Raw genomic sequence first — 21,111 nt, forward strand, 5'->3', positions numbered from 1 at the left:
TCCAGATTAATAGGTTTGTAACCACTGGGACCAAGATATGTACTTCCCTCAATACAATAGCTGCAGCTTATGCAATGTTTACAAGATTATCCTTAGCCATGTGCAGTCGGTCCTTAAATACTTTTTTGGGGCCATCTTGTTTAGCTGGAGACACTTAAATAATCACCTCCTATTGGTGACTGCTAGAAAAGTTATTTATCTGCCTACCAGTAACATTTCCTCATTGTATGCAGAGAACCGCCAATGAGCAGCTCAGTGTACAAACTTGGCTTGCTGTAGGTTTCAGAACAAAATGACTTGCATGCTCATGCTTGGGGGCTACATCATCCCTGCCCAGCCAATGAGATGACTGAAGACTCTGGACCCAAAAGAAGACCAGGAGAAGATGGCAGCATCAGTTGGAGCAATGAGGTGAAGTGCGGACACTGCATCACTGGAGCAGGGCACTTTGGGAGGTGAGTGAGCCATAATGTGCAAATTTACTTTGCACACTTGCAGGTTAAAGACAAAAGCCTTAGGGGCCAAAAGTCTATTCACTTCTACTTTAAGGAAATCTGTTGTAAGGAGAATGGAGGCTGTTATTGCTGACCATTGCTCCTGACAATACCAGCTAACTGGCTGTCAAACTGATTCAGGCTCCTCATTACTTTTGGAGTTACTAATCCAAAACAAATATGCAGTTTCAATCTGACTGTTAATTGGGACTAAGGTAGTATGTGATAGTGTACAAATGTGTTGTATTGTTTAAAGCTGAACTGCAGGCATAGCAAATATTGTTTTATGGGGGGCATGTGTATTCTTACTTGAATCTTGGTGGTTTTTGTATATGTCTTCCTGATCTGTGCAGTAATCCAGTGTGAAACTTTTCTGTAGTACAGACCAGTTACTGCTGCTCTCTATGCTTGTGTAGGGTGACTGGTCTTGCCTCCGCCCCCTAGTTTTCTGCAGGCAGCCTGTAGTGGGTGGGGTCTGCTGGGTGTCCCCAACAGCTTGGTACTCTGCACAGGCTATGTACAGCACAGTGATGACGTCATTGCTACTTTTACAAAGTAATACTTGAGTTTGTTAAGGCATTTAGTGCACGCAAAATGAATTTCTATCCTTTGTGGCTATTGAGGAATATATTTAAATGAACATTTTTCTGCCTGCAGTTCAGCATTAAGTTTACATGATAAAAATAAAAGTCAGCTAACCTCAGTTTCATAGTATGCTTCTGGTTTCTGTTTGTAAATCTTGGAGATCTGATTTCCTGTGAAACGCTAAAAGATAAACGAAATACTGTATATAATATAATATATGAACATAACTAATAAAAACAGCACATAGGACATATGTACAGCAACAACGCCAAAACATGTCTACATGGCTTACTTCCACCACAAATCCCAAACAAGGCATTTATTCCTAATTTTATGATAGTGGGCAGAGTCTTATGTACAGAAAGAGTGTAAAATTCTCAGGTGATTTTCCCTGTCTATCCACTAGGTGGCAGGCTTTGATCTGCTTATTTTAACAGTCCTATTTGGCGTAGCGACTGTTATTTTTAGCCTAATTTTAGACTGGCGCTATTTACAGTTATGTTCATTATTCTCACTACAACTTTAGCGCATGTTCAGTAAAATAACTAAGTACTAATCTCAGTAGGTCACCGGCACACACACAGATAAGTTCTAATATCAATATCTCTTTGAGATGTTTATTGAAGAATGTCACAGCCTGTCATTAGAAGATAACGTTTTGGGACCTCGCAGGGACCCTTCATCAGAGCGGCATAGTGGTTCCTGGAAACCACTATGGAAGAACTATTCTTCTTCCTGTGCCAGTTGTATTATTACATATTATTTACTGCTAATACATTACATAGACGTGTGGCTCTGTGAAGGAGTTTTGCAAAGAATCCAGAAAGTTGGGAACCAACCTGAATGTCTGAATTGTGCAAGAGATTATGCACACAGGAAATTTACCACCAATGGGGCACAAACTATTCTCTCTTTCAGTGTGTTATGCATAAGTTAGGTGCAAAAATAGACTAATAATATAGGGCCATTTATTCTAAACTGCATAGAGCTGTTTCAGGCTATTTGGCCACTATCAGTGCAGTACAGGTTTGGACTGAACCCGGTCTGAACATGAGCTTCTCCAAACCTGAGCTTCAATCATTCTGGGACAGAAAAAGGCCTTCTCCATACTGTTTCCACAAGGTCGGAAGCACACAGTTGTCCAAAATGTCTTTGCAGCTGTTGCATTAACAGTACCCTTCACAGAAACACCAGAACCTAATAATTTGGAGGGCTATCCACATACTTTTGGCCACACAGTATACGCTTACCTCATATGCTCTTGATCCAGTAATGTTAGCTAGTTCTTGTGGACCGCCAACAGACTTTTCAAGCTGGTGGCACTCTGCACTTGTACTAGAGTCCATCCAGACAGGACTATCACAGATAGAGAAACAAGACTGCAAAGAAAGATAATGAATGAATGAACACATTCCCATAAACTGATATTTGCATTTGGAAGAACCGGTCTAAGGGCTAGTTCACACCATAAGCAGTTGTGATGCAGTCCGTTTAGTTTGACTGCTGCAGCCAAAATACATCACAATGCTTTCCTAAGGGCTTTCTCGTGCTGTATTCACACCATTGCAGTCCGTGGAGATGCAGTCAGAAAAAGTACTGCTTGTCCTATTTTAGCTGCATCTAACTGCACCTGAGCGCATGCAAACGCATCAAAACGCACCGGAACGCATACAAAAAAAACCCAGAATTGATTGTGACATCATCCAGGGACATCCAGGGGGAAAAAACGCATCTGAACGCATCAAAAAAGCATCACAAACGAGTCAAAATGCATCAAAACGGATCGCAATGCAACTGCGCAGACGCACGCAGTTGTGATGCAGTTTCTGGTGTGAACTAACCCTAAGAGCCAGCTGTCTCTGAGGTTCAGGTGAGTATAACTTTTTTTACTTTATACCCTAGATGAAAATGAGCACTTAAAGGAGAACTATGAGGTGAGTGCTTTTCCCTCACCTCATAGTTCTCCTTTAAGCCTTGCAGTGCAGTGGTAGCCCCACTGCAAGGGTTAAGAATATTTTTTTTTTTCTGGAGCTCTTCTATAAGTGTTAGGGTGTGCTTTAGCATATAGCAACGTAGGGACAGTTAAGGTGCCCACACACCTTACGATAATCGTACGATCGCGGGATTTCCCGCGATTATCGTACGATTATCGTAAGGTGTGTGGGCACCTTAACTGTCCCTACGTTGCTATATGCTAAAGCACACCCTAACACTTATAGAAGAGCTCCAGAAAAAAAAAAATATTCTTAACCCTTGCAGTGCAGTGGTAGCCCCACTGCAAGGGTTAAAGGAGAACTATGAGGTGAGGGAAAAGCACTCACCTCATAGTTCTCCTTTAACCCTTGCAGTGCAGTGGTAGCCCCACTGCAAGGGTTAAGAATATTTTTTTTTTTCTGGAGCTCTTCTATAAGTGTTAGGGTGTGCTTTAGCATATAGCAACGTAGGGACAGTTAAGGTGCCCACACACCTTACGATAATCGTACGATAATCGTGGGAAATCCCGCGATCGTACGATTATCGTAAGGTGTGTGGGAGCCGTGCTAGAACCTCTGCTACTGTAAGGTCGCACAACTTTTATCTTAGGAACATGTTCAAAAACCCGGGAGAATCGTTTGATTTTCGGCGGGTGTGTAGCATGTTTGTAAGATAAAATCCGGACGGGCCGGTGTGCGCAATCGCACACTGCCTGTTCAGCATTGCGGTCATCAGAAGCATTGCGGTGATCACAAGTACGATCTACCTGTCAAAGATAGGCAGATCGTATGTTTTTTTAATTACCTTACAACCATCGCAAGACAAAAGTCTTGCGATGGTTGTAAAGTGTGTGCCCAGCCTTAGAGGATCTGCAGGTTTTTCACTTGTCCTGAGAGCCACATAGAAAACTACCAGTGTCATGAGTTATCACGCTGCAGGTGTATGGGTTGCAAGGAACAGAATTCAAGTAGCAGGAAGAAAGGTGTATGAGCCATGCAGCAGATGCATAGCAGATGGGATACTTTGTCAATTTAGACTGCAGTTTTAGAGTGTTCAAGGTAGGATATGATAATGGTGTAATGAAGTGTACAGCGCTAAATGCCCTTCAGGAAATTAGATAACGGTAGGGATCATATGGTGTCACCTCCGTGTCAAGCAATCGTGAAACAGTGTATATATAATAAATATTTGTGTAAAAACTTATAGTACGTTATAAAATGAACCTTATTAAATAAATAAATAAATAAACAAAAATCTTCAAAGAACATGTGTCATATATGTGAAAAAAATATTATAATATTATGCTGAGTTCAGCAGCTTTTTTCCTTTTTGGTTTTAGAAATTTTAGCTCCGGGGTCATATTAATATCTATTTTAAATTTTAATCCATCTTAATTTAGTTTTACTATTTCCGTTAGTGCAAGTTAGTTTGGTTCACAGGATATGATAATGGCATACATCAATATCTAGGTGTACCATGGACTAAACCTAATTGGGTCAGGTTTCTATAGGGCTGCAATGGATCACTGCCCAGAAAACTACTGTGGAGTTTATCAATCAGAGCACAGCAGTCTGCAAAAAGAAAAGAAAACAAGAAAGGAAAGAAAAGTGTATGTGCTACCAGTAGCAATCAGATTCCAGCTTTCATTTCTTCTAGTACAGGTGCAAGCAAACATCTACAGGGTTATTCACAAAAGGGTGAAGAGTTTGGAGAGGGCAAGAGAAGTGAAAAATCTAGGACAACATAGCGGAACTGGAATGTGAGCTGAATCAGAGGATTTTTCAAAATAAACTATTTTGTCCTAGATTGTTCCCTTCTCCTGCCTTCTCCAAACTCTTCACACTTTTGTGAATAACTCTGTTAGTTACACATTCCTTACCTCCAGCTATATGTAGATCCTTTATACTGACCTGCAGTGAAGTGTGCAGAGGAAGTTCAGATAGTAAACCATTGAGAACAGCTCTGGAGCCTTCTTTCCAATACACGCTGCCATGTTGCTGTAACATTATTATTATTATTATAATACAGGATCTATGTAACGCCAACAATTTGCACATGCGTAGCAAACAACAAGACAAACTGACCGCAATGTTCCCAGAACTGAACAAATACATGAGCCACTGAGAACTGATATATAGTCCATTGTATTGGAATGACATTGATGCATTGTCTACAGGGCTTTGCAAATGATGAAATATGTTTTAGAGGTCTAGCACTTAATTACTTTGGTAAACAAAAAAAATAGGGCTGTGAAAATTAAAGATTAATTTCTCGATTAATCGTTAAACTTTTTAATCGATTCAAATTATTTTGATCGCTAATGAGAACACTCACCTCTCCGCCGGCTTCCGGGAGTCCTGTCAGCGATCGGACATCGACGTCACCGGACTCCTCCCCCCTTCCCCAAGTGGCTCCGTTGGCTAACGAAGGGAAGGGGGGAGGAGTACGGTCTGGTGACGACGATGTCCGTGACGGCTAACGAAGGGAAGGGGGGAGGAGTCCGGTGATGTAGATGTCCGTGACGTCACCAGACTCCTTCCACCTTCGTTAGCCGACGGAGCCACTTGGGCCGGTGAGTTTGCCCAAGAAACTTTCTGCACGAGCGCCAGCCAAGGCATTGGCCTATACACATACAGCACAGCAATGAAGTAATAAAATGAACTAGGATCACTAATCCAGCACGTTATTATTCTGAGTTGCCCCAGTCAAGCGGCGGCCATATTGAGTGGGGCACGTGAGATTAATAACGTGCAGGATTAGTGTGATCCTAGTTCATTTTATTACTTCATTGCTGTGCTGTATGTGTATAGGCCAATGTAGTTGGATCTGTATGTGCGTTATAATTAATCGAAATTAATCGATTAATCGATTTTAAAAAATTTCGATTAATCGAACACAAAAATTGTAATCATTACCAGCCCTAAAAAAAAAAGCATCTACTGGGTAACAGTATACAGAATTGATGTGACTAATGTGCTTGTAAATAACTTGCACTGAGAAAAAAAAAAGAAGGCCACTGCTGACCTTTCCTTCCTGACAGGGGTTTTACCACCCCCTGCACCAACTCTACCCAAACTCAAAATAAAAGGTTTTGGCCCTTAAATATACTTAAATGTCTATGGGGCATAAGGTGGTTGGCGCAGAAGAATATCTCAACACCTTGGGTACCAGATATCAGATTCTCTTTTTATTTAATTCTTCTTCATGTATTTACATTTCCTCCCTAGATGTAAACAATATGTCCCAGGGTGCCCAGAAACACAATTCTAGTGTTGTGTTTGCCCACACCTTGGACATTCACTTCAAGGTTTCAGCACTTACCTGGCCTGTCCCCGACAAAGCTTTCACTTTGGAAAAATCAAACCCGGAAGACTTCATTCTCTCTAAGATATAATCTAAAGCCTGCAAAGAAAGACAAAATACTATAAGAATACCATAAAGGTAACGCCCCAAGTTCAATCAACTACCAGCTATGGTTTTCAAAACCTGGCAAGACAGGCAAATACATCCTCCTTATCTGGCTGTATTCTATACAGTGGTGGTGTGTAGGCATCAGTAGTATAAGGGCATCATGTAAGATTCCCATCCTTGTAAACTTGGTTGGAGCACCGGCTGGTGCATAGCAACTCTTTTCTATACTGAGCTGTCCATTGTGATCTTGTACTGGACCGGAAGTTCAGGGAAGCCAAGCAGAGAGTTAGAGTCAGCTGCTTGGGAGAAAAAGTATAAGAAATACTATGTTGGGCAATGTATGTTTGTTTGATCTGGATTAATTATTGAAAAAAAGTTTGAAGGTTTGATACTACTTTAAACATGCATGGAACGAACATAGCTCTTTAGGAAAAAATGGGGAAAAAACAAACAAGAAAATCAAATAGGGGCAGGTTCACTGGGCCACTTGGTCTTTATCTACTGTCACTCTTCTATGCATCTGTTTCCTCTATGTTTAGAACTTCCCCAGAGATATATATTCCTGCTCATGTGATTGGCTCAGTATTGTTCCCAGCAGTTTACGGCTGATTACAACATTGAGACAGATCATGTGATTATAGCGGTCAGACCCTCCCACTTTCAATACACGTCAGCAAGTAGCACTCTGAAAGGAAGTTTGTTAAAGTCCTTCTAATATCTGTAACTGACCAATAAAGATTTGTTCTCAGCAAAGGTGGACTTGTACTTTAAAGCAGAACTCCAGGTAAAATTTCCAAGGGTTAAGTGCTAGTTTTTGTCTAGGTTCAAACATAAAAAGGTTATATTCACCTCATCCTCCGAGCCAGCTTGCACTAAGAACCGGTCCCATCCACCTCGCCTGCCTTTTGCTGCAGCGGTCTAAGGTCCCTGACACATCACGTTCTATACACAGTGCATAGGACGTGAGGATACCAAGGGACATACCATTGCTGAAGTGGAGGAGGAGATAGGCTGGAGGAAGTGCCATCCCAACCGATCTGCACAGAAGGTCGGGTGAGTATATCTTTGTTATTTTTGAACCTAGACAAAAACAACCAAAACGAGAGGTAGCCCCCCTGCAAGGGTTAATAAAAATGTTACCCGGAGATCTATTTTAAATATGCAGGTTTTTCATATCATTTATCTAGAAGAAACTAATTCTATCCAGGAAATCTAATGGTTGTTAGAAATGCAGAGCATGTTCCTCTGAATTTAGAGGAAATATTATTATTAGTATTATTATTATTATTAATCGCTCTAAATTCAAAGGAACATGTTCTGCATTGCTAACAAACCTTATTTCATAATTATAATATTTTTTTTCTTGCTTGCATGCACTATTAAGAAGAAGGGCTTTGTTACAAATGTTTTAAATATTAGCCTTTGACTAGAAGTGTGTGACCCCAGTTCTTCTGCACATCTATTTGTAACCTACTATCATTGACCAATACTTGAGCAGCATCTACAGGCCAGGGGTTATGCAGCAGCCCTATTTTAAGTCCGCCCGTTACCCTAAGCAGAACAATGGGGAAAAGCCCTGACCCCATAGTTCTCCTTTAAGTTATTTCTTGATGAAAAGCTTATACTTGTGCACAACCTTTTACAGAAGTCAAAGGTCAATGAATAATGAAGTCAATAAGAAATTCTTACCTTAACCCACATTAAGACGGGTGAAGTTACGGTCAGCTTGTCACTATGGACATGGACCCCACCTTGTGTCCTGAAAACATGCACAAACACATTGATTTTTTCCCCAGCACTATTATCTTTATTATTACCCAGTAACTAAGAGCACAAATACTGTGAAAATGGTCCCGAAATTGTCAATAATGAGCCTATTTATGCATCACCCTCCCCAATTCTCTCACCTATTTCTTATCCATTTAATATCACTCAGCCGGGCGGTCAATGCATCTGTTGGAGGGCTGCATTGGTGAGTTTACACCTTTTGTACAATTGATCCCATTGTTCCTGTCACTGGTTGCCAGGAGCTTGGCGGGACACTCTGGGGGGGCATCCCACCGAGCTCGGGGCAACGAGTGATATCACTAGTTGCCGATCTCCCCCCCCCTCCCCCGCGCCGCTCAGGCCCTGTACATGGCAAGTATATTTTATGGTCATTTTGAGATTAATTGGGTTCATTTAGGTTGTTTTGTATTGTGTAATGGCCATTATAGGGAAGGACCGGTATTTAACCATCACCTGGCCAAATCAGCTGCAGGTTTGGCAGCTTTCCATTAAGAAATAGAAACATTAGGCAGGCCAAACTATCTGTTCATGAGCAGCAATGTAACTACACCTTCCTATATTTTACAGCCGAGGAAGGTGTCATCTTAGCCTCTGTTTAGACCTGCAGTTGCCATTGAGCTGCACATGTGATAAGCTTTGACCCCGGGAAATTTGAGGGATTGAAAGTCCAGCTGAGAGCTGACATAAACACACTGGCAACAGTGGCAGTTATCACCAGAGACATGCCTTGAATGTAACTGTTTTTGGAAATGGTTGAATTGGTGGGTTTCATTCTGCTGTTAAGTAAATTGGTCTCAAAACATGGCTAATTTTGTGTCCAGTGTATTGTGAATAATCAGAGGTTACATTGAGTTAAAGCTACATATTAAAGTGGAATTGCAGGCTCAGTTTTATAAATTCTTAAATGTAAAAAAAAAAAGTTATTTTTGGACAGGTGTGTTAAAAATGTAAATTGCTTCTCTTTATATACAGTTTATTATACATTTGTATGAGTGGGATACTATAGTCACAATGTACTTCCAGCCTGCGAATCTCATACAAGCAAGTGATAGTTTTGTTTAGTCACACCCCCCTCTTTTTGTCCATTTACAGAACACTGTGTATTCTGTAAATGGTTCATAGAATACAAGGAGTAACGATACATGCAGTTGCAAGATGTGATGTCCACTGGTGATATCCTCCTCTCATTGCTCCTCTTAGAATTTGGTGTCAGCGCCTCTGAGCTGAGTGGGGAAACTTCTGGTCTAAAGAAAGCGGTAATATGTACAGCAAAGGTCCCTGCCACACTGGATCTTCAAGTCATGCCTTCAATGGTAAACAAAGTTTTATATATGAAAGTCTTAATGAAATGTGAACTCCTTGCAATGAATTATATCTTTGTTATCATGATCATCAGAACAAGGATGACTCATGGAGTTAAGGTGTCGGGTGGTGAATTCTGACAGGCGGTCTGTACTATCTTAATTGGTGCTATCGTTGGGGCAGGGTGTACATCAAGCTCACAGCTCTCACAGGGAGTGAAATATTTGGCACTGTAACACCAGATCAATGGGATATAATGCAACTCACCCATCTGTGGTTTAGGATTGCTTTAACGTAACTGTTTCTACAGCTGACACATCAATTACTTTAATCTCTGTAGGGAACTTGAAACATTAAACTCCATCTGCTCCAAATCTTTTCTCCATCAGTAGATCTAATACTCAAGTTTGATAGATTTGATAAAATGCTCTCTGGATTATGGAAAAAAAATACCCAACCTAAACCACTATTTGATATAGACTGATCAACTGAATAACAAACAACATGTCTGAATGCAGTGGCGGAACTACCAGGGTCGCAGAGGTCGCGGCCGCGACCGGGCCCTGGAGTTCCGCCACTTGGAGGGGGCCTAGGACAGGAGGAAGGGGCCCCTGGTAACCGCTGATTACCAGGATATTTATTATCGCGGTAGCCAGATGCATCCTAAATATAGACTGGATACATCCTAAATATAGACTGGATACATCCTAAATATAGAGCCATTTATCCAAGTTTTTCAAGCTGCTTTCTCCAGTGTTTGGTGTACAATATGGAACCACGGCGCTTTGGTTGTGATGGACTTGAGAAGCAAAGTGTGAAATGACAGTTGAGTTCAGAGCTGAAGGTTTAGTTTGCTCAGTTTCCAAAAATGCGCGATATCGCGGTGGAAATCGCACGATAAGTCGCTACATGTGAACGAGGCCTGAAGTTGACATGGGGTCCGGGAGCGGAAAGCTGGGGACATGAAGGGGGAGATGGGGGGAGCTGGGGACATGAAAGAGGAGAGTGTGTTTTTTTTTTCTAAAATTTGTTTTAAAAAAAAAAGAAATCTATTTTTTTTTCTTCTTGGGGGGGGGCTTCATGGATTCTTGCATTGGGGCCCTGAGGTCACTAGTTACGCCAGCAATAGCCAGCATTCTCACTACCATTTAGTTAATCATCTTAAAGCAACAGGCTTGCATTAATCCCCAGCATATACTTACCTTACCTTTGCTCCCCAAAAGTTATGTTTAGCACTGACAGATTAGGAAAATACCTGGTGCTTCCAGGTTTTGAGGAGCATGTGGTTCGCTCCATGTGACAGTGCTGGGCCAATCAGTGCTGTCACACAGGCAGTCCATAGGCTTGTGTTACCTACAAATCCAGCAGCTTGTAACTTACAAAGGAGTTGCCTTCATGTCCAATAGAGAGAAAATGCTAGTGATGCAAGTATGTTCTGCTCGAAAGGCCATAAATTAAAGTAAACCTGATGCACTTCCCTGCACTGGCAAAGCACAGATTAAGATATCAATGGAAAGAGGGGTCAAACTATAATATTTTTCACAGGGCATCAAATCAAATGCTATTTGCTTCACTTCCTTCCACCCCACCAAGTAAATAACCAATAAGCTTAGGTCTTATGGTCTGTGTCTAGATGGTCATTTGTGCATATGTGATGTAGATGCTGGCAGAACTCAAAAGTATATAAGTCTTTATACTGCCATATTAAAAGCTGGCACCGTGTAAAATCAGCCATAAACTGGCATGGGAAATATTGCCACTAATATTGCCTCAGTGTTTCTGAAACCTGTACAACCAACACAACATGTTCTACTGGTGACGTTAAATATGGAGGAGAGATAATCATGGTTTCAGCAATGTAATCTTGCCAACCTTGTGAACATCCACAAAACACAGACTGTTGTTTGGACTCGAGGAGGGTTTAGGAAACACTGCATTAAGTGCAAGTCAAACGTTTCACTGTTTACCATGCTCCGAATAAGCCAAGAAGCTCATCAGAAGACTTTTTACAGTGCTTTTGTGCAGTAGTGCAGGGTTTTGTCACAAGATTCCTTGCTGTGCAACCTCCCTTTCTAACGTACAGTGCGGAGAATTCGGATACTTATACAGGATTTGATTCTGCTTCTTTCATGAAATATGGATACTGACAGCGATCAGGATGTAGTTGGCAAGATAATTGCAAGCATGAAACATGGAAAGAATTGCTTATTCCTTTATTACTCTATTGGAAATAATTAATAGATGTTACATTTTTTAAAAATTATTTATGTGTCTAGAAACTTTTGTTAAAAACCAGTAACGACATGCAGAACCCCTGGGCTTATAGTGATTCATTTTACAGGAGAAAGCAAAGGATAAAAAAAAGATGGAAGGACAAGAGAGGATGAAAATGTAAGAAAACAGAAGAAAAGAGAATATGCCGGAGAAGAATCATAGATGATGGAAATAGCCTGGGAAGAGGTCAAGAGAGTAATTAAAGCAAGCATCTGGGCAAGGTTATAATTATATCAGAAATGGTGGTCAAGTGCTGAGGTAGAATGATCTTTGTCTCTATATACAAAAGGGTGCAAAAATGTTAGGGCTTGTTAAACGACAGTGACAGCTAGCTCCGCCCCACCTGTTTTCTATTGGCCGGCAGTTCTGCTGACGTAAAAAAAAAAAACATTTTCGCCATAGGAATGCATTGCTAGATTCCTATTGGCTATTTCAATTTGCAATAGCAAACTAGCTATTACACCCGCCCTCTGCTGCTGTCAATCACTAGTGAGGACCTGATGGAGAACTGCAGATCCCCTCTGCTGATTGACTGCAGCAGTGAGCGGGTGCAATAGCTAGTTTGCTATTGGCTATTGCAAATTGAAATAGCCAATAGGAATCTAGCAAAGCATTCCTATGGTGATTTTTTTTTTTATTATTCTGAGGCCAGCCAACGGCTCCATGTCAGAATAAAAAATAAAAAAAAGCAGTGTTTCTCTCCTGGGCAGCCAGGAGAGTTGGGCTGTCTGGAGATCAGTGTCCCTGGTTAGCTGGTAACCAGGGACGCTGATCTCTCTGCAAGTGGCCGGAGCCAGCCAGAAGATCACAGCTGGCTCCGCCCAGCTGTCAGAAGCATGCTCGGCCAGCTTCGGCTTTCACCTCGGCTCAGTCGAGCCGAAGCATATCCCTTCGGCTCGACTGAGCCGCTCGGCCGACTTCGGGAGCTGTACGGGCTATAGTGAATAGCCCATACAGAAGCCCTTCGGTTCTACTGAACCGAAGGGGTCCTGGGCCCGAAGCTAGCCGAGGGATCAGCCAAAGCTACGGCTAGATCCTTTGGCTGCTTCGTGAATAGACCCCAAGGTGAATTATCATACGATTTTGGAAGATTTTAAAAAAGTGTTAGACTGAGTCAATGAAGAAAGACCAAATATAAAAGGTTTTTGAAGGGAATCTGAGAGATGGAAGAGTAGAAAACCAAAGCGGGGATGGATTATTGATGCAAGATCAAATATATACTCAATTAACCTGACACATTTGTGAACTACAGTGAGCAAAAGAGTACTTACCATTTAGTACTGGCAGAATGTGCAGCATGGTCCCTAACAGAAGAGGATACTCATGCTCAAACACAAACCAGGCAACTTCTCCTAACTGTAACATCACAGAGGGGCATAGGGGCTGTGTGACATTACTGTCCTAATAAAGAATGAATGTACTTTTTAGAATGGCGGGTAATAAGTAAGTAAAATACTTCCTTGTCTTTCTTCCCCACTCTGCCTTGTTTATGTGTCTCCTGCATGGCTTGTGGGTGAGTGACTGAGCCTGGCCCATCATTTAAAAGGGCTACATTTCCACAAGTTTATCTATCGGTTTCTGTACATTTCCAAGGGAAGAGAAGCATTCTTTAAGCAAAACAAATCCTACATTTTCCCTGCACCATAAGTTTCACTTACCCAAATTCAGGAAGATCTTTATCAAAGTGAACATTGTCCTCATAGACAACTTGGAATCCTTCATTGACAGCAATAACCTTCAACTGTAAATTAGAAAACAAAACTACTGTTGTTGTCTATTATTAACTACACATGGAGTTTTGGAAGAGTCAAAGAGCATTGTGCGAAGAGTAGTACCCTATACCAAACAATCAGAAATTGTCCATTGTGCTGAAAAATTAAGGGCACATCAGACTGGTTGCCGTGGACAATTATGAAAATCTTCACTGCTGTGCTAAATAAACCCAATCAGCGCACTTATTTTAGAACCCCTGTCAGGTTTTTATTGTCGTCTGTTTCCCCAAAGAGATTCATGCTCTCGTTTTCTCCTGGTGGCCATTTTCACTGGAACTGAAAGTGAGGGAAAATTGAAAATTATAAGTAACCCCAAAAACAGGAATAGAGGGAAAATCTTCCAATGGGTGCACTTCTTCACCAATTGTTTAAGAGGGTATTTCCTTTTACTTCCTGTGTCCCTGGTTGCTAAGAGCCGGGCGGTGAGATGTGTACGGGAGAGGGGTGGGGAGGGAAAAAAGTCAGCTGTCTCCGTGGGTCGGCGACCTTTCGCTGACCCACAGAGCAATGCTCTCCCCCCCTTCAACTGGTGCCCGGGGTATGTGCCATACCCTGGATATGCCACTGGCACCCTATAAACTAATATCTATGCTACAAAGTAGAGCAGCTATTAGCCACCGATCTGCACCTGCTCTGACCAGTACAGACGCTCAACAGAGGCAGACTTTGGCCCCTTTCACATGGGCGCCCGTCCGCTCCAATCAGCAGGGGATCCGTGCACAAATTTCTATGTTTAAAGATAATAAACACCTGCACATGCTGCACTTTGATTCACACTGCTGAGGATATGCATCGACACTGAGCGCTTTTTTTATATTGGTTTGCAGGTAATTACAATTTTTAAGGTTAAATTCCTAATTGGGCGTACAAAACATCCCCAGGGTTATTTGGCTAAGTGAAAACTACTCTTTTAGTAAATTATCCCCCATAGGGTCCAGTGATAATAAGCACTTGCAAAGAGCTTTTTATAGCTCAGTTGTTAAACCATGTAGTTCCTGATTCTACAAACAATGCCCCATGTGAAAATTTGTTGCGTTAGCCTTGGTCCAGCAACCTTGACGTTGCAGCTGTTAAGGAACTACACGTCCCATGAGGCATTGCGAGACTCTGACAGCCACAGGCATGACTCCCAGAGGCAAAGGCATGATGGCATTCGTAGTTGAACCACAGCTGGAGTTGCCAACATTGCCTACCCATGCTGTATTTTATTAAATTCTAAAATCTTTATAACCAACATGCTCGGCAAATGATTGTGATGTCTCCTCTGACTTGATACACAACTGTTGCTAAGGAGACCATATGTTATGTATGTTTATCATTACATATAAGATGCATGTTACCTGCTGAGTGCTGAAGTCAAAGCCCAAGTAATAGGCAGCAGAAGCCATGGGACAGGATCACGCTGACTGCAGCCCTGAGAGTGTCCACTGAGCTCCGGCCATCAATCAGTAACCACATGCAGCTCCAGTCAGTGGGCTTTAGTTAAAGGATTACAGGAAGCAAAGGGCGATTTGTGACATGGTTTATTCATACAGCACTCTGATTCACAGCAAACACTGCATGTCTCCCTCCTTTCTTCCTGTAGAGCACTGACAGCTTCCTTCCTTCCCTCTTGTCACTGTAATATGATTCCCCCGGATTATGTCAACAAGATTCCAGGCCTGCAGCATTAACAAGCTGAGTCTCTGCAGCAGACTTTATAGAACTAAAATTCCCAGAATGCCCGGCTGATGCTGCTAAGTAAAAAACATTTTCTTGGCAATAGTTATTATAATAAAGCGGAGCTCCAGGTATACATATTTATATATACTTACATTGGTCCAGCTTGTCAATGCAAGTACCGGTATACATATTTTGTACTTGGTAGGGCCACAGGGACATTGTAAAATACAATTGTAGCTGGAGCTATTAGTCCACTGTCATACCATCGCGTTCCGTGAACGCGGGGAAAAATACACGCTTTGAGAAGCATCAAAAACACACTTGTGATATTACTGGTTAATGGCACCCAAACATAGCTGGGAAAATGCATGGTTTTTCCGCACGTTTGCACGTGTTTAAACACGCAGGAGAAAAACACGGAAAAAGAAGTCACCAGCACACCAATCTCCACTTCACCGTTCTGTCTTTATTTACGTTAGATGGTCATAACATCGCAGGTGATGATCAACACTGCCTGATGAAGGAACCTATACGGTTTCCGAAAAGTTGCTATTCATTGAGATGTTATGACCATCAAACGTCAATAAAGACGGAACAGTAATGTGGAGATTGGTGTGCCGGTGACTTTTTCTTCTAGTTCTGATTACATGTGGCGCCATCTGCACCCACCTGAGGGATACAGGGTTTTAATCGGTCAGGAGTGCGATGGGGACTTCCACGTGGGAAAAACCCAAGGTACACATGTGGCAGATTTTGCTACATGAGCTACTTTTTCTGCGTTTGAAGCCGCACCCATCGACATCAATGGGGACGAGCGTCAGAAGCGGGGGGGAAAAACCGCGTGCGAACATGCGTAAACGCGACATGTGTTCCAGCTGCATGATGGTGTGAATGGAGCCTTACAGTGTTATGAATACACAGAGGGACATTTTATGAATGGGTAGGTGTTCTCTAATTGGACAGTGGCACCATGGCACTACCGCTCATCCAATCAGAGAATGCCTAATATAGATTAATAAAAATTGTAGATATTCGCTGAATGGCCACTGTTCATAGCAGAGAAGTCGCTCAGCACAGCGGCATACAGGACCCAGAAGATCACCGTCAGCACTGTTGTACCTCCAGCTACGACTATGTTTTCCAGGGCCCCTGTGGCCCTACCAGGTATAATATATGTATACTTACAATGGACCAAAACTGAAAAAAATCAGAATCTATAGCTAATACAAGTAAAGTATATCTAAAGCCAAAGCTTTTTTTAATTTTGAGTATGGAATGGGTAAAACTCCTTGTTTTTTTTGCATGTTCCATTGGGGACATTTTCCTTTACTTCCTGTGTTGGAAACACAACAGGGAATCAGAGGAAATCAGTGCAAAGTAAGGACCCGTTCACACCAGCAGCGTGCGCTCAGGCCCGGATTTCCCACAAGGCCACCGAGGCCCGGCCTTGGGGCGGCAGAGCGCAGAGGGGCGGCAGCGGTGACCTTGTGGGGAAGTTGTGGGCGCCGGCGGCCCGCAACTCCTTCCCCCAGCTGTCAGATACTTCCTCTGGCGTCCTGTTAATGTGGATTGACGCCGGAGGAAGTAGCCGTCTACCTTGCTATCACACAGGGGCTTGTTATCTCCTGTGTGATAGCAATAAAGTTAGGTGGGGGGAAAAATTACATTGATTTAAAAAAAATAAAATAATAAATAATAAGAGTAAATCCGGCCCTGCGTGCGCTACTGCGCGGCTACCGGTGTGCACTGTGAAGGAATGCATGCAGTAGGCTAATTTCACTTAACACTGTAAAGGGGCCAGGTTAAAGATAGTGATAGTATCAAAACCTAAATCCTGTCACCTGACACCTTTATGTTCTGATTGTAAAGAAGTCCAAAAGAGAGTTAAAGTAGTATTAAACGCTCAAACTTTTTTTTTTAAATAATTAATCCAAATCTAACAAATAAACATTGCCCAGCAAAGTATTTCTTTAAATCCAAGCGCTTACAATCATCATGTTTCTAAACAGCTGGCTCCAAGTCTCTCAGCTCTGCTTCCCTGAACTTTCTGTCCAGTTCCAGATCACAGGAGACAGAACAATGACCAGCAGCCGTCCATCTACTAGCTTGAAGAAGGGAAAAGAGAAGAAGGCAAAGCAGCGGGAGGGGAGTAGCTTGCTTTACTGTGCCTATGTGTTTGTGGAGACACACACAGCTTACTAACACACACAAGGGTGGCTCTATAGGAGCCTGCAATGGAAAGTAGCCATCCTAAGGGCTTGTTCACACTATCTCCAGACCAGATCTGGGTGGCAAAAAAGTATTTAGTCAGCCACCAATTGTGCAAGTTCTCCCACTTAAAAAGATGAGAGAGGCCTGTAATTGGCATCATAGGTAGACCTACTATCATCACAAGTAACAAAACCTCAAATGAGACAATAGTGTACAAGGCACAGCGGCACAGTAAGTCCATGCAAGTCTAGCTACAACATTATAATCATGCCACTGGTCAGATGGGGTAATTCAGCCGCCCCTGTGAGTGTTCCACTTTAGCATACTTCACACAGGATGCAAAAACTACACATGACGTAGGGTAAGTGCGTTCCAGGGAGGGAGTAGTACTCATGTGCCCCCCATAGGGGTCACAATTCGAAGATATGCATCAGTAGCGGTGTAGTGGGACCACGCTCTCCAGGTGTTGCGGAATCTCTCTTCAGTGTTGTGGACAGTGGCCGTTAGATCCTCCATCTGGTGAATCTCATTAACTTTTGACAGCCAAAGGCGCAGAGATGGAGCCTGGGTCGATCTCCAGAGGGCCGGGATACATGCTTTGGTAGCGTTTAGCAAGTGAATAGATAGTGACGCCTTGTAATTGCGCCTTGATAAATTAGTCATGTGCAGAAGGAACACCTCTGGGGTCAGAACCAATTCTGGTGTCACCAATTGGTTGATAATATCTCCTACCTCAGCCCAAAATCTGTTCAAGGAGGGGCAACTCCAGAAAATGTGCAACATCGTGCCCACTGCAGAACCGCACTTCCAGCACACAGCTGGGATGTTGGGGTTCATTTTGTTCAGGACGTGTGGAACCCTGTACCACCGGGACAAGACCTTGTATCCTTGTTCTTGAAACCTGTTGGCTATCGAGCATTTAAGAGAGAAATATATCATCTTGTCTCTTTGCTGAGGGGTAAAGGCAGTGTTCGGGTCGGCTTCCCACCTCTCTGGAAATTGCGGGGTGAAATCTGGCGGGGGGGCCACTAACAATTTGTAAGTCTGAGACAGTGCATGTCTGAGCAGCTCCCCCCTCCCACACATGTCCTCAAAGGGAGTCAGCGACCTTACCATCTGTAGCGAGGCAGGGATTGCCAGCAAAAAGTGCCGGAGTTGGTAGGTAGTCCAAACATCCAGGGGTGTTTCCAGTAAAGCTCTCAGAGTCGGTATTCCCAACCAACTTCCCCCAGCCCTAAAGTCCGGAACCCGAAATTTGTTGAGACCTATGAGAGTGCATAGGCGTCGGTTTTCCATACCCACTGGAAAGTCCGGGTCTCCTACCACTGGGGTGAGCGGGGAAGGGAATGGGGAGATGGACGAAGAGCGAAACAAGGCCCTCGCAATTCTGAGTGTGGCTCCGATCGTGGGATGTCGGGCGCATGACGCGGGCATGGGGCTTGAGAGCCACGGAAGACCTGGCAGCGGGATCGGTGAGACCTCTAGATCCATACGCACCCACTGTTTGTGAGTGGAGTGACAACACCAGTCCACAACCCTATTCAGATGTACTGCTTTGTAATAAAGGTTCACGTCGGGGAGCCCGATCCCACCCGCTGATTTGGGCATCGTAAGGAGGCGTCTGGCAATTCTGGAAACCCCATTTGCCCAAACGTAAAGTTAAAACATTCTGCGTAGGCGAGAAAAGAAGGAAGGTGGTAGACGAATGGGCAGCGCTTGCATCACAAAGAGTATTCTGGGAAGTATGGTCATTTTAAGAGCGTTGCAGCGTCCAAACCATGTCACCGTTAGCGCCTGCCACGCTCTTAAATCTTGTTTAATCTGTGATAAAAGGGGGGCAAAGTTGGCTTCGTACAACAATTTCAAGTCCGCCGTGATATGGGTGCCTAGATACGGTAGAGAATGAGCCTCCCACTTGAAAGGAAATGCGGCCCGAATCGCGTCCCGTTATACCTGAGGTAACGTGATGTTCAGTGCCGCCGATTTGGACCAGTTGATCGCCAGGTTGGAAAGGGAACCGTAAAACATTTGAACTCCCTCATGAGTTCTGGTAGGGAGACCTGGGGCTGCGTGACAAAAAATAGCAGGTCATCTGCATATGTGGAGACCTTGTGTTCCATGGAGTGCGACCGGAAGCCTGAGATCCCCCCATTCATCCTGACATGACCCAAAAAGGGTTCCATTGAGATGACCTTTTGATATCGACCAAATACTTTTCCACCATAATTTGCAAATAAATTTGTTCCAAATCAGCCAATGTGATTTGTCTGGATTTGTTTTCTCATTTTGTCTCTCATAGTTGAGGTATACCTATGATGTCAATTACAGGCCTCTCTCATCTTTTTAAGTGGGAGAACTTGCACAATTGGTGGCTGACTAAATACTTTTTTGCCCCGCTGTATGTATGTGTTTTTTATGCGGTTTTTTCTTCTCTGTTGGATTTGCTTGAGTTAACATTTATGGTGCGTCTTAGAGAAAAAATGCAACATGCTGGACTTTTTATAAAAGCTCTGGAACTGAACGCAATGGTGTAAACTAGCCTCTGGTCTGGAGATGGTGTGAACAAGCCCTTAGGATATCAGGGCCAGTGCTCAGGGGACCAGCTGATTCTGCAGGAAATTAACAGGGTTATTCACAAAAGGGTGAAGAGTTTGGAGAAGGCAGGAGAAGTGAACAATCTAGGACAACATAGCTCATTTGGAAACATTCTCCAATTCAGCGCACTTTCCAGTCCAGCCATGTTGTCCTAGACCTAGATTGTTCACTACTCCTGCCTTCACCCATTAATGAATAACCTGTAAAACCTTTAAACATCAAAGGACAGCATCCATTGTAAGTGATTTAATCAGCATTTGAAATAGCTTAAAAACCTCATGAACTTTCACTTTAAAAATGCACATAAAAGGAAAAAATGTGTTGTTACTTCTTGTCAATATTGCAAAAATAACAAGACAACAACAACCTCAGCACATGCATTTCTATTATTTTATATTACAGGTGTTGATAAACAATTTTAAGACTAATCTTAGGAGATTTGTACAGTTTGGGCTTTTATCAGCATTAGGAGAGCTGGCAGGCTGGACATAATCATGTGTGACTGCTGTCATGTGCTCCGGAAGGGTGTAGCAGGAATTGTGCTGTACCACGTCTCATCTTCAGCATTTATTGTGTACTTAGAATTAGTTCCACCAGGCCTATAGGAGACAGGTAGCTATTTTTCATGATACGCCTCCTGGCAGGATTTTATGGCTGTTAGAACAAGCAGCCTTTGTATTAAAGTTTAACTAATCTGGCATGCGTGCTTTAACTGTTAATACCTGTTTATCTATTTATTCTGACTTGCAGTTCTGCAAAACTCACTGTAACTTCACCATGACTTATTGCTGGCCTTACTGGTGTACAGATTCAGCTTTTGACTTTGAAAATAGTTCCAGGGAAGAAGTTCAGACTTTCTAGACTTTAGGCTTGTTCCAGGTCACTGGCTCACTGAGTAGTTAAGTCAGGATCATGATAATAACCCCCAGGGGTCCTACTAGGTGGTGGATTATGGATGCAACCAATATATGAAAAATTGTCTTGAAGGGTCAGTTTACCAAAATTATTATTTTACCTACAGATTGAGTCTTGTGGGCATTATC

At 42.8% G+C, this 21,111-nt stretch overlaps 1 protein-coding gene across 1 annotated transcript in view; it reads right to left on the bottom strand.

The window, feature by feature from the left end:
* The window catches only part of XYLB (xylulokinase), a 110,010-nt gene extending 94,843 nt beyond the window's left edge, over positions 1 to 15,167 (bottom strand). The window contains exons 1-7 of the mRNA XM_018571189.1: positions 14,941 to 15,167; positions 13,487 to 13,569; positions 8,154 to 8,223; positions 6,375 to 6,455; positions 4,964 to 5,050; positions 2,330 to 2,458; positions 1,194 to 1,259 (exon numbers count right to left, since the gene is read on the bottom strand). Coding sequence (XP_018426691.1) covers positions 1,194 to 1,259; positions 2,330 to 2,458; positions 4,964 to 5,050; positions 6,375 to 6,455; positions 8,154 to 8,223; positions 13,487 to 13,569; positions 14,941 to 14,988 — 564 coding nt within the window. The 5' untranslated portion in view covers positions 14,989 to 15,167. The remainder of the gene's footprint in view (positions 1 to 1,193; positions 1,260 to 2,329; positions 2,459 to 4,963; positions 5,051 to 6,374; positions 6,456 to 8,153; positions 8,224 to 13,486; positions 13,570 to 14,940) is intronic.
* Between the last annotated feature and the right edge of the window lie 5,944 nt (positions 15,168 to 21,111).

The sequence above is a fragment of the Nanorana parkeri genome, unplaced genomic scaffold, assembly GCF_000935625.1.
Source record: "Nanorana parkeri isolate BGI_ZX_2015 unplaced genomic scaffold, ASM93562v1 scaffold1699, whole genome shotgun sequence".
Lineage (NCBI taxonomy): Eukaryota > Metazoa > Chordata > Amphibia > Anura > Dicroglossidae > Nanorana > Nanorana parkeri.